Here is a 14,190-nt window from a genome sequence, read left to right as displayed (position 1 = left end):
AGCATCTGCTTCGTATCCTATCTTTCTGTAATTTCTTTTAATCGGTAGTTCGCAACTAATTTCATATTGCAAATTCTGCAACTTTCTCAGTCCGACAGAGTGGTCCGGACACAAGGGCAGTGGTCCTGACAGGGTCGCCATCGGTCCACAGATCTCACTGCCCAAAGAGGAGCGGCGCAACTTGACGCAGCTGTACAACCCGTACACGGTGGAACAGCTGCAGCGCGAGTTCCCTCTCCTGTCGTGGCTGGAGTACCTGCAGGCGATGCTGCCGCCGCACGTCACTGTCTCCGACGATGACGTGGTGGTGGTGGTGGTGCCGTCCTACCTCGAGAGGCTCCGAGAACTGATCAGCCACACCCCCAAGAGGTAAGTTGTGGCCAGGAGGTCAGCATTCTGCCTGGGTTCTGCTTTTACGTCTCATACAGAGAGGTCCCCAGTGGTGGGACTGACTTTTTCCGCCCGTCTATACGGAGATGTAGCTTAAGATCTCGAGTATTGTACCCTGGCGCCATTCACGCTGGTAGGCCCTTGTCTGCGAGTAACAGACAACAAAAAAATTCGGAATTTTTGTGTCGCTCAATAGCGTTAAAAAAGTAGCATTAGATGGACTGGTTGTTTTGTGTAATTGATACGGTACAGCCTTCACAGGCAGAAGGTCATCATATTGCCTTCTTCATTTCCTCGTATTTTTCTTCCTATCGTTCTTTCGCTGCCTGAAATCTTCGTTCATATGATTTTAATTAATTTTATGTAAAATTTGGATTTAATTTCTTTCGTTTTATCATCATATCTTTTGGTCTTTGTCATTGCATTCATTATTTTTATTCCTCATTTTCTCTTATTTCTTTCGTTTCAATCTTCGTCTGATTTATTGCGGCCATTGTGTGAATTTAGGCTACATTTTAAATGTTTGTATGATGATTACCATGTAAACAAAACACATGTTTTGTAACGCAAAGGCCGGCTGGAGTGGCCGAGCGATTCTAGGCCCTACAGTTTGGAGCTGCGCGACCGCTACGGTCGCAGGTTCGAATCCTGCCTCGGGCATGGATGTGTGTGATGTCCTTAGGTTAGCTAGGCTTAAGTAGTTCTAAGTTCTAGGGGATTGATGACCTCAGAAGATAAGTCCTATAGTGCTCAGAGCCATTTGAACCATTTTGTAACGCAAAATACATTTTTTACACCATTGCACAGTTAGTATAAATAAACTATTTCGTCTTCTTTTTTTTAACCAGTAGATCGGTATTTCCAGATAACTGAATATTATAATAGATAAAAGTAATTACATTCACATTCACAAAAATTCCGAGTAGGAGAAGAATGACATAAAAAGAAAAATGGGAAGAAACGAAGAAGTTCATATGGTGATTAAAATTAAGTGACAGATGCAGAGAAAAAATTACATTCAAACCATTTAATTGAATAAAAAGAGTGATAAAAGTCATTTCAATAAGGATTTAAAAATACCGACGATCTTCTGCATGTGAACGCTACACCCTATCCATTATGCCCCACAACAAGCCCACAAAATGCTACTTTTTTAGTGCCATTGAGCATCATGAAAAATTTCGAAATCTTTTTTTCATCGACTACTCGCAAACGAAGGCCAACCAGCATGACTGGCTGCAGGGTGTGATACCTGAGATCTTAAGCTACATTACTGTATAGATGGTTTCAGAATGTCAGTCCCATCACTGGGGACCTCTAGTTGTGAGAGAGTACTCTGCAAGCCAGCGTACAGCGCGCTGTGGGTCCACTGCTCTTTATTGCCTTCTGTTAGGCAGCGAGGAACCCAGCAGGCACATACCTCTGAGTACCCCAACTGGCAGACGAGTGTGTCAGCACTGCCAACAGAGACTTCCAGTCGCGCAGCGAGGTGTGCGATTGTGATCTGTCGATCATCTCGAATGAGAGTGTCCGCGCGTTCCAACACTGCAGGAGTCACAGCTGTGTCCGGCCAATCGGCAAGCGGGAGATCGGACAGGTTTGCACGATCTTGTTGCGACAGTGACAGGAGCCTCGCCCAACGACTCACCGTGCTTTTGTTCACTGCAAGCTCTCCGTAAACGTTCAGCAAGCGCCTATGGATATCAGCTATGCTATGATTTTCCGTCGAAACAAACTGTCACATGTCTCGGCTAGAAATTCACCTCCACTACAGGCGCCACTTCGAAGCCTATATATAGTGGCACCACCTATCCGAATTTAATGAAATCATAGTGGCTGTGCTGTACCACAACAATTTCCGCATTTTTTCGACCGAAACTGGCCGAGAAAAAGAAAGCATTGCATTACTTATTGAACATCCGTCCTATTGTTTCACAGCCGCCGTAAAGTACCACTTCTTTTTTAACATCTTCCGATTTGGGGCGACACTCCCTGTTGCTCATGCGACTGCATATGCGAATTCTTCCATGGTGGGTCCTTTGTGACCTTCATTACAATAATAACTAGCACTTTCTTGGATTTTATTACTTTCATTCACCCTGACTATCCACTTCTTGTGTCTGCCCTCATCCAACTCAAGGAGTCGTCTACGATTTTCCTCGCTACATTTTGAAACAACCCAGTTTGTGGATACATAGATGGGCATCATCAGCACTAAATTTTTGGAAGGGAGGGGGGGGGGGGGGGAGGACTGTGACTCAGTAGACAGGGTGCAAGTCACAAGGGGGCTCTAAACGGGTGATCGCCTCGAAGAAAGGTGAAAAAATGGGGAATTAAAACCGCTTTCTGAAGCATTCTAGTACCATCAGACCATATGTTTTTGTGGCGCTTAAAACTCATAGTGGGTGTCAATTTAAGCTGAGATTAAAACGTATTTTGACATTACCCAGCACGCAAGTAGCAGACGAAGACATTTTTAAATGCTGTATTAGTTTCTTTATTAAAAACAGCTTAAGAATGTAAAATTAATCCAGCAGAAAAAAAATTATTTCCTAGTTCAAAGTGCACACCTATGCTTTTATAACATGCAGAATTCTGGGAACCTATTACTTTACAAGAGTCATCACCATTTTCTTGCAATGTGGGGTCAGACTTGTTACTATGGATTTGGTGATGTTAGTGTCGGAGGGTGGCTGGATGCCCTTCCTGTTGCCACCTCGTAGCCACAGGCCATTTAATTTGCAACAACCTTCGGTAGCACCACATCTCTAATGCACTCTTCAGTAACACCACATATCTAATGCACTCTTCCATAGCACCACATTCATAATGCACTCTTCCGTAGCACCACATCTCTAATGCACTCTTCCGTAGCACCACGTCTCTAATGCACTCTTCGGTGGCATCACTTTTCTAATGCACTCTTCGTTAGCACCACATCTCTAATGCACTTTGGTAGCACCACATCTCTAATGCACTCTTTGGTAGCACCGCATCTCTAATGCACTCTCCGGTAGCACCACATCTCTAATGCACTCTTCGGTAGCACCACATCTCTAAAGCACTCTTCGGTAGCACCACATCTCTAATGCATTCTTCGGTAGCACCACATCTCTAATGCGCTCTTCGGTAGCACCACATCTCTAATGCACTCTTCGGTAGCACCACATCTCTAAAGCACTCTTCGGTAGCACCACATCTCTAATGCACTCTTTGGTAGCACCACATGTCTAATGCACTCTTCCGTAGCACATCTCTAATGCACTCTTCCGTAGCACCACATCTCTAATGCATTCTTCGGTAGCACCACATCTCTAATGCGCTCTTCGGTAGCACCACATCTCTAATGCGCTCTTCGGTAGCACCACATCTCTAATGTGCTCTTCGGTAGCACCACATCTCTAATGCACTCTTCGGTAGCACCACATCTCTAAAGCACTCTTCGGTAGCACCACATCTCTAATCCACTCTTTGGTAGCACCACATCTCTAATGCACTCTTCGGTAGGACCACATCTCTAATGCACTCTTTGGTAGCACCACATGTCTAATGCACTCTTCTGTAGCACATCTCTAATGCACTCTTCTGTAGCACCACATCTCTAATGCACTCTTCGGTAGCACCACATCTCTAATGCACTCTTCGGTAGCACCACATCTCTAATGCACTCTTCGGCAGCACCACATCTCTAATGCACTCTTCGGTAGCACCACGTATCTAATGCTTCGAGTCTCTTCTGTCCCAGTTTTCCTACAGTCCATGTCTGACTACCGTACGATGCCGTGCTTCAAATGTAGTTAGAACTTTGAATGTAGGACTTGGAATATTGTGTTTTTAGTGAATAATATAAGTGGATTTGAGTTACTGGCATTTTAGTAAATCCTGAAAAAGATTAATTCTTACTGCAGAAGCGCTTTTATTATATGTAATTAGTTAAGCTTGGGTATACGCTGAAGCGCCAAAGAAACTGGTATAGGCATGCATATTCAAATAACGTGATATACCCTATGTGATCAAACGTACCCGGACACCCCCAAAAACATACGTTTTTCATGTTAGGTGCAGTGTGCTTGTACCTACTGCCAGGTTATATCAGCGACCTCAGTAGTCATTAGACATCGTGAGAGAGCTGAATGGGGCGCTCCACAGAACTCACAGAGTTCGAACATGGTCAGGTGATTGGGTGTCACTTGTGTCACACGTCTGTACGCGAGATTTCCACACTCCTAAACATCCCTAGGTCCACTGTTTCCGATGTGATAGTTAAGTGGATACGTGAAGGGACACTTACAGCACAAAAGCGTACAGGCCGACCTCGTCTGTTGTTTCACAATCGACCATCGAAGATGATCGTATTGTGTAGTAGCCAGACATCTAACCAGAGTATCACACATGGATTGCAAACTGTATCAGGATGACAGTTAGGGGGGAGGTGAGAAAACGTGGATTTCCTGGTCGAGTGGCTGCTCATAAGGCACACGTATAGAGCGTAAACACGGAACGATTGAACAGTGGGAAAACGTTGTGTGGAGTGACGTTGTGTGGCGATCCGATGGCAGGTTATGGCGAATGCCCGGTGAACGTCATCTGCCAGTGTAGTGCCAGCAGTAAAATTCAGAGGCGATGGTGTTCTGGTGTGATCGTGTTTTTCATGGAGGGAGCTGGCACCCCTTCTTGTTTGCTTTGTTATCAAAGCACAGGCCTACATTGATGTTTTAAGCACGTTCTTGCTTCTCACTATCGAAGAGCAAATCGGGAATGGTGACTGCAGTTTTCAAAACGATCGAGCACCATAATGCACGGCCTGTGGCGGACTGGCCTGCACAGAGTCCTGACCTGAATCCCATAGAACGCCTTTGGGATGTACTGGAACGCCGACTTCGTACTAGACCTCACCGACCGACATCGATACCTCTCCTCAGCGTGGCACTCGGTGAAGAATGGGCTGCCATTCCCCAAAAAACCTCCCAGCACCTGATTGAACGTATCCCTGCGAGAGTGGTTCAAAATGGCTCTGAGCACTATGGGACTTAACTTCTGAGGTCATCAAGCCGCTAGAACGTAGAACTACTTAAGCCTAACTAACCTAAGGACATCACACACATCTATGCCCGAGGCAGGATTCATACCTGCGATCATAGCAGCAGTGCGGTTTCAGATTGTAGCGCCTAGAACCGCTCGGCCACCCCGGCCGGCCCCTCCGAGAGTGGAAGCTGTCATCAAGGCTACAGGTGGGCCAACACCAGATTGAATTCCAGTATTACCGATGAAGGGCGCCACTAACTTGTAAGTCATTTTCAGCCAGGTGTTTGGATACTTTTGATCACGCAGTGTATAAACAGGCAGAATACGGTGATGCGGTCGACAACACCTATGTAAGACAAAAAGTGCCTTGCGCAGTTGATAGATGGGTTACTGCTGCTACAGTGGCAGGTTACCGAGATTTAAGTGATTTTTAACGTGGTGTTACAGTGGGCACACGAGCGATGGGACACTGCATCCCGAGGCAACAATGAAGTGGGATTTTCCCATATGACCATTTCCCGAGTGTACTGTGAATAACAGGTATTCGGAAAAATATCAAATCTCCTACATCGCTGCGGCCAGGGAAAGGTCCTGCAAGAACGGGACCAACGACGAGCGAAGAGAATCGCTCAATGTGACAGAAGTGCAACCCTTCCAGAAATTGTTGCAGATTTCAGTGCTTGGCCATCGACAAGTGTCAGCGTGCGAACTGTTCAATGAAACATGATCAATATGGACTTTCGGAGCAGAAGGCCCACTCGTGTATCCTCGATGACTGCACGACACAAAGCTTTACGCCTCACCTGGGCCCATCAACACCGACATTTGACGGTCGATGACTGGAAACGTGTTGCCTAGTCGGACGCGTCTCGTTCCAAATTGTGTCGAGCGGATGGATGTGTACGGGTATGGAGACAACCACATAAATCCATTGACCCTGAATTTCAGCAGGGGACTGTTCAAGCTGGTGGAGGCTCTGTAATGGTGTGGGGCGTGTGCAGGTGGAGGTCTCTGATATGTGTAGATACGACTCTGACAGCTGACACGTACGTAACCATCCTGTCTGATCACCTGCATCCATTCGTGTCCATTGTGCATTCTGACGGACTTGAGCAATTCCAGCAGGACAATGCGACACCCCACACGTCCAGAATTGCTACAGAGTGGCTCCAGGAACACTCTTCTGAATTTAAACGATTCTGCTGGTCACCAAACTCCCTAGACATGAACATTATTGAGCATATCTGAGACGCCTTGCAACGTGCTGTTCAGATGAGATCTCCACTCCCCTCGTACTCTTACGGATTTATGGACAGCTCTGCAGGATTCATGGTGTCAGTTCCCTCCAGCACTACTTCAGACGTTAGTCGAGTCCATGCCACGTCGTGTTGCGGCACTTGTGCAGGCTCGTGGGGGCCATACACGATATTAGGCAGGTGTGCCATTCATTTCATTTGCTGACATGAGACTCAAAAAATAAAAATTACTTTTCAAAAAGTATTAGAAGGGTGGGGACGTCCGCCTGTCTCTTCTCCCCTCCCCTCCCCCCCCCCGTCCCCCCATATGGTGACGGTCATGGATACATAAAATAGGAGACTGGTGTGCAATGCGGTATCTGCGTTATTTAACGTAGCAGGTAAACCAACACCAACAGAAGCTGAGAGGAAAACCACGCAAGCATGACAATAGGACGTTAAACATATTGATACTTATGCCGACACTTCTCTTTTTGTTTGCATATCATTAACTCTGCCTGTCATTCTATATATAATGATTATTATTGAGTTTATAACGGCAGACTAGGAAGGGAGTTACTTAGATAGCAGGAATTTATTTCACTCTTTTTATATGGCCTGCTGTGATAAAAGATCTTGGACACATCATCTTTTCTGACGAGTCAACTTTTCACTTACGTGTCGCGGTTAACACACATAACTGTAGTATTTGGGGCAGTGAAAATCCAGATCAAACATTGCGACATGTTCGTCATAGCTCTAAACTGAACATTTTTTGTGCATTGAGCAACAACAAAGTGTACGGCCCCTTTTTTTCCGCGAGAGATCCATCAGCGACATAGTGTACCTGGATATGTTACAACAATTTTTGATACCACAGATCGATGAGGATGACTGAGGACGAAATGTTTACTTCATGTAAGATGGTGCACCACGCCACTACCTGGCTGACGTCCAGGATTTTCTCAGTGACTGCTCTCCAGGACAATGGGTTGGTCGTGATGCGCCAACTGGATGGCCCCCACGTTTCCCACACCTGACACCATTCGGTTTTTTTGTGGGGATTCATCAAGGATATCGTGTTTGCACCTCCTGTACTGGATTCTCTACCAGAACGTGGAGCAAGAATATACGCCGGCACTGAGCAACTTTCACATCCAATGCTACAGCGAGTTTGGGAAGAAATTGACTTCCGATGGGATGTCGCAGGATAACCAACGGAAACCACCTACAACATCTTTAGCTTAAGGTAAGGAAACTTGATGTGTTTCCCTACAATAGAACACTAATCCCAGCGCTATACCTTCTTTCAATGAGTTTATATCAATTTTTAAGTTTTAAAGTTCTTTTTGAAACACCCTTTACAAATAATTCATCTACGCCTTCTTCACATTGTCCAAATTTTGGCACTTTAGGGTAGAAAACGAGAACTAGAATTTGGTCGTACCCAGAAGGTAGAAGTGGATGAAGTGACGTTAGAAGCTTTTAGAGCAGTGAATTTCGCAACTGTATGTGTTAGATACTGTACATTTTTTCCTCGATTTTCAAGCCAATTCACTTCGAATAAAACTCTCGACCTTTCGACAGCTGTCTCCGCCATCTCCATCAGGAGTAAAAAGTCACTACCAGGGCTGCCCGGCCGCGGTGGCCGTGCGGTTCTGGCGCTGCAGTCCGGAGCCGCGGGACTGCTACGGTCGCAGGTTCGAATCCTGCCTCGGGCATGGGTGTATGTGATGTCCTTAGGTTGGTTAGGTTTAAGTAGTTCTAAGTTCTAGGGGACTTATGACCTAAGATGTTGAGTCCCATAGTGCTCAGAGCCATTTGAACCATTTGAACCAGAGCTGCCACGGTGTTCCACCTAAGTTGACGCAGTGGTAGTGTTTGGGACCTCACTATTAGGGGCATTTTGTTGCGTGTGCAGGAAAGGGAGTTGCACAACTCGTAGTGCCGCTGCTTCGCTGCTGGGTCGAGTCACGTCAGCTGGCGTGGTGAGCCCGCGACGCACACTGCCGGGGAAAAAAAAAATAAGCCGCAGCGCCAAGAAGGCGTTGTTGGTAGCATCCCTAAGAGGATGCAAATCAGGTTTGGCTTAAATGCACCCTGAAGCGCTAGTGAGCGTGGAGTTGGACGTGGCGAGATGATGTTAGTGAAGAATGCCTTTAGGGTGACAAAGACCCCATTATCAACACCTCACTGAGTTGGAACGAGGTCGTGTAATAGGGCTACGAGAAGCTGGATGTATCCTGCCATATCTCAGAAACACTTGGCAGGAATATAGCCATTGTATATGACTGCTGCCAGCAGTGGTCAAGAGATTGTAGAGTCGCAAGAAGACCGGGCTGTGCATGGCCACGTGGCACTACCGAGAGGGAAGGCCATTGTGTACGCTGTAGGGCTCTGAAGCATCGTACTGCATCTACAGCAGCAATTTGAGGAGCAGTTGGCACCGCAGTGACACAGCGAACTGTTACTTCTACATCTACATCTACATCCATACTCCGCAAGCCACCTGACGGCGTGTGGCGGAGGGTACCTTGAGTACCTCTATCGGTTCTCCCTTCTATTCCAGTCTCGTATTGTTCGTGGAAAGAAGGATTGTCGGTATGCCTCTGTGTGGGCTCTAATCTCTCTGATTTTATCCTCGTGGTCTCTTCGGGAGATATACGTAGGAGGGAGCAATACGAGGTGTGGCTAGAAAAAAACCGGACTAGTACTGGTGAAACAATAAAACGAATGCAATAAGGCTGAAACTGGCGTGGCCTGTCACGTGACTCTCGCTCCGCCTACTGCTCGAGTTTCATCTGCCTCCTGCACTCAGTCTGCCCGTGGCGTCTGTTTTAAGTAGTTGACGTTTTGTCTGTGCGCCGGAAAATGTTGAGTGTACAGAAAGAACAGCGTGTTAACATCAAATTTTGTTTCAAACTAGGAAAATCTGCAAGTGAAACGTTTGTAATGTTACAACAAGTGTACGGCGATGATTGTTTATCGCGAACACAAGTGTTTGAGTGGTTTAAACGATTTAAAGATGGCCGCGAAGACACCAGTGATGACACTCGCACTGGTAGACCATTGTCGGCAAAAACTGATGCAAACATTGAAAAAATCGGTAAACTTGTTCGACAAGATCGCCGTTTAACAATCAGAGCAGTGTCTGAGTTAACAGGAGTTGACAAGGAAAGTGTTAGGCAGATTCTTCATGAAAGTTTCAACATGAACAAAGTGTGATCAAAAATGGTCCCAAAGTGTCTCACAATTGAACAGAAGGAACGCCGAAGAATGATTTGTTCTGACATCCTGGAAAACATTGAAAGTGATCCCACCTTCTTACAAAATGTTATTACTTGCGATAAATCGTGGTTTTTTACTTACGATCCCGAAACTAAACGCCAATCGATGCATTGGAAAACTCCTGGTTCTCCACGACAAAAAAAGCACGAATGTCAAAATCGAAATTCAAGGCAATGATGATTGTTTTTTTGACATCAAAGGGATTGTGCACATTGATTGGGTACCAGAGGGACAAACAGTGAATCAGCATTACTACATTAGCGTCCTGGCTACCCTACGTGGGCGAGTACGGAGAAAACGGAACGATTTGTGGAGAAAAAATTCACGGATCCTTCACCGAGACAACGCCCCAGCTCACAGTGCGTTGTCAGTGAAGACGTTTTTGGCAAAAGACAACATTCCCATCTTAGATCATCCACCCTACTCACCTGATTTGGCCCCCTGTGACTTTTTTCTTTTCCCTAAAGTCAAGTCAGCTTTGAAAGGAACTAGATTTGAGACTGTTGAAGCAGTAAAAGAGAAAGCGACGGAAGTAATGTATGGACTTACCGAAAATGATCTGCAGCATTACTATGAACAGTGGAAAATTCGTATGGAGCGGTACATTGAAGGAGATAACATGAAATTGTAAATAATTGTAAATAAATGTTTTTTCCAGCATCAGTCCGGTTTTTTTCTAGCCGCACCTCGTATACTGCTCGACTCTTCGGTGAAGGTATGTTCTCGAAACTTCGACAAAACCCCGTACCGAGCTACTGAGCGTCTCTCCTGCAGAGTCTTCCACTGGAGTTTATCTATCATCTCCGTAACGCTTTCGCAATTACTGAATAATCCTGTAACGAAGCGCGCTGCTCTCTGTTGGATCTTCTCTATGTCTTCTATCAACCCTATCTGGTACGGATCCCACACTGCTGAGCAGTATTCAAGCAGTGGGCCACCAAGCGTACTGTAACCTACTTCCTTTGTTTCCGGATTGCAAGGATATCGCCGAGCCATACGCTCTGTAGTATGCGTTCCACCGGCCCCAAACCACCGCCATTCGCGACTTGATTGGCTCATATTGGAGGGCAGGGTGGTGTGTTTCCTGATGAAGGCTGGTTCTGCCCCTGTGCCAGTGATGGTCGCGTGTTGTGTAGAAGGAGGTCAGTTGAGGGCTTGCAACCAACCTATCTGCATGCTAGACACGTTGGATCTACACCTGGATGTATGGCCTGGGGTATACTCTCGCGGTTATCCCACGCACCCTGACAGCAAATTTGTGCATCAGAGTGGCGATTCGGTCTGTTGTGGTGCCATTCGTGAACAGCACTCCAGGGGTGTTTTCCAACAGGATAACGCTTTCAGAAATACCGCTGTTGTAACCCAGCATGTTCTACAGAGTGTCGGCATGTTGCCTTGGCGTGCTGCCTCACAAAATCTGTCTCCAGTCGAGCACATATGGGACACCATGTGACGACAACTCCAGCAGCATCCACAAACAGCATTAACCATCCCTGTGTTGACTGACCAAGCGCAACAGGCATGGAACTCCATTCCACAGACTGACTTCCGGCACCAGCTCAACACAATGGATGTACGTTTACATCCTTGCATGCGCCATTCTGGCGGTTGCACTGGTTATTAATGAACCAGCATTTCACATTTGCAATGGCTTATCCCGTGCTTACATTAACCCGTGACTTTGCAGGGATAATATACATTACCTAGACAAATGTAGTCCTGAAATTTCATTACTCTGCAGTAATTATATTTCGATGCTGTGATTTTTTTCTGTCAAAGTGTTTGAAACTGACGCCCCACCTGCGTGCAGGCGAAAAACGGCGCCTCTCACAAGGGAACCTCCCCATCGCACCCCCCTCAGATTTAGCTATAAGTTGGAACAGTGGATAGGCCTTGAAAAACTGAACACAGATCAATCGAGAAAACAGGAAGAAGTTGTGTGGAACTATGAAAAAAATTAGCAAAATATACGAACTGAGTAGTCCACGTGCAACATATGCAAGTTAAAGGGTGACATGCAGCCAGGAGCGCCGTGGTCTTGTGGTTAGCGTGAGTAGCTGCGGAATAAGAGGTCCACGGTTCAAGTCCTCCCCCGAGTGAAAAATTTATTTATTTTCGCAAAGTTATGATCTGTCCGTTCGTTCATTGACGTCTCTGTTCACTGTAATAAGTTTAGTGTCTGTGTTTCGCGACCGCACCGCAAAACCGTGCGATTAGTAGACGAAAGGACGTGCCTCTCCAATGGGAACTGAAAACATTTCATCGCAAGGTCATCGATCAATCGATTCCTCCACAGGAAAACACGTCTGATATATTCTATACGACACTGGTGACGGCATGTGCGTCACATGACAGGAATATGTTGTCGACCCACGTAACTTGCACACTTGGCGAATGGGTAAAAAGATTCTTCTACCTTGCCCGATTTACGTTTTCTTGTGGATGTGATTATCACTCCCAAAAAAGTGATCGCATCGGACGGACAGATAATAATTGTCTGAAAACAAAAAATTAAAATGTTCAGCCGCGGGAAGACTTGAACCGTGGACCTCCTATTCCGCAGCTACTCACGCTAACCACAAGACCACGCGCTCCTGACTGCATGTTACCCTTTAAGTTACATATGTTGCACGTGGACTACTCAGTTCGTATATTTTGCTAATTTTTTTCATAGTTCTACACAACTTCTTCCTGTTTTCTCGATTGATCTGTGTTCAGTTTTTCAAGGCCTATCTACTCTGCCAACTTATAACTAAATCTGAGGGGGGTGCGATGGGGAGGTTCCCTTGTCAGTGGATTTTTACTCGTGATGATGGAGACAGCTGTCGAAGCTCAAGTGGTTTATTCGAAGTGATACGGTTCGAAAATCGAGAAGATTTTATTCAGGTAGGCCACTGCAAATGGTGCTGTGGATACGCATTAGGCCCCTGTCGTAGGGAGCCGGCGAGTTCCCCCCGGGGGGTGTGTGTGTGACTGAAGAACTGGGCGTTGTGCAGGGTGATGGGCAACTACGTGATGTGGCGGGCAGCCAGCGAGTCGGTGTCGTACATGACGGAGAAGCTGCGCAGCCGCCAACTCGAGTACAGCTCCGCCCTGTCCGGCAAGACAGCGCGGGAGCCCCGCTGGAAGGAGTGCCTCGGCATCGTCGCCGCTGGGTGAGTGCCACACTGCCACACACTGGCATCTCCCTCTGCTAGTTCTGTGGCGTATAACAGATCCCCCATCAGTAGATACACAAACTCACAACTCCCGTCTGTCTACCTTTCTTACCTGATATTTTTCCATCTAAGATTGCAGCTCCATAGCTGCATTTGTTGTTGTTGATGTACTTGTGGTCTTCAGTCCAAAGATTGCTTTGATGCATCTCTCCACACTAGGCTATCCTATGCATGCCTCTTCACGTCTGCATAGCTTTTTTTTCTGTATTCGAACCTCGGTCTCCCACTACAATTTTTATTAGCCCCGGCCCTAGCCCCACATTTTCCTTCACTATCAGGTTCACGACCCCACAATGCCTCGGGGTTTGCCCTATCAACTGATCCCTTCTTTTAGTCAGGCAGCCGGCCGCGGTGGCCGTGCGGTTCTAGGCGCTGCAGTGCGGAACCGCGTGACCGCTACGATCGCAGGTTCGAATCCTGCCTTGGGCATGGATGTGTGTGATGTCCTTAGGTTAGTTAGGTTTAAGTAGTTCTAAGTTCTAGGGGACTGATGACCTCAGATGTTAAGTCCCATAGTGCTCAGAGCCGTTCGAACCATTTTTTTAGTCAGGCTATCCCACTAACTTCCTTTTTACTGAGTTTTACATTTCAAATGCTTCTGTACACTTGTCATCTGAACCTGCTTGTCGTCCACATTTCTCTTCAGTGCAAATCTGCTCTCTGCCAAATACTTTCCAAAAATATTTCCTAAAACTTAAACGTACATTAGAAATTAATAAATGCCTCTTTTCAGAAATTCCTACTGCCAGTCTGCATCTTACACTCTCTCTACTCCATCCACCATCAGCGATTTTCCTTGCTAAGAGCCAAAACCCGTCTGCCGCTTTTAGTGCCTCATTTCCTATCTAATTCCCTGAGTATTACCTGACTTAGTTGGACTACATTCCGTTATCCTTGTTTCACTTTTGTCCATATTCATCTTTTAACATCTGTCGCTTCTGTTCCATTACTCTTACAAGTACTTCACCATTTCTGACAGAAACAATGCATCATCAGCAGCTGGCCCGGGCGGCCGAGCGATTCTAGGCGCTACA

General features: G+C 46.3%; 1 protein-coding gene across 2 annotated transcripts in view; it reads left to right on the top strand.

The window, feature by feature from the left end:
- LOC126213142 (neprilysin-2-like) overlaps window positions 1-14,190 on the top strand; it is a 319,779-nt gene that overhangs the window by 220,183 nt on the left and 85,406 nt on the right. For both annotated transcript variants that reach the window (XM_049940760.1, XM_049940759.1), the window contains 2 exons: window positions 152-369; window positions 12,935-13,093. In XM_049940760.1, coding sequence (XP_049796717.1) covers window positions 152-369; window positions 12,935-13,093 — 377 coding nt within the window. The remainder of the gene's footprint in view (window positions 1-151; window positions 370-12,934; window positions 13,094-14,190) is intronic.

This window comes from Schistocerca nitens, chromosome 11 (genome assembly GCF_023898315.1).
Source record: "Schistocerca nitens isolate TAMUIC-IGC-003100 chromosome 11, iqSchNite1.1, whole genome shotgun sequence".
In the NCBI taxonomy this organism is placed as follows: domain Eukaryota; kingdom Metazoa; phylum Arthropoda; class Insecta; order Orthoptera; family Acrididae; genus Schistocerca; species Schistocerca nitens.
This window is presented reverse-complemented; position numbering and strand designations above follow the sequence as displayed.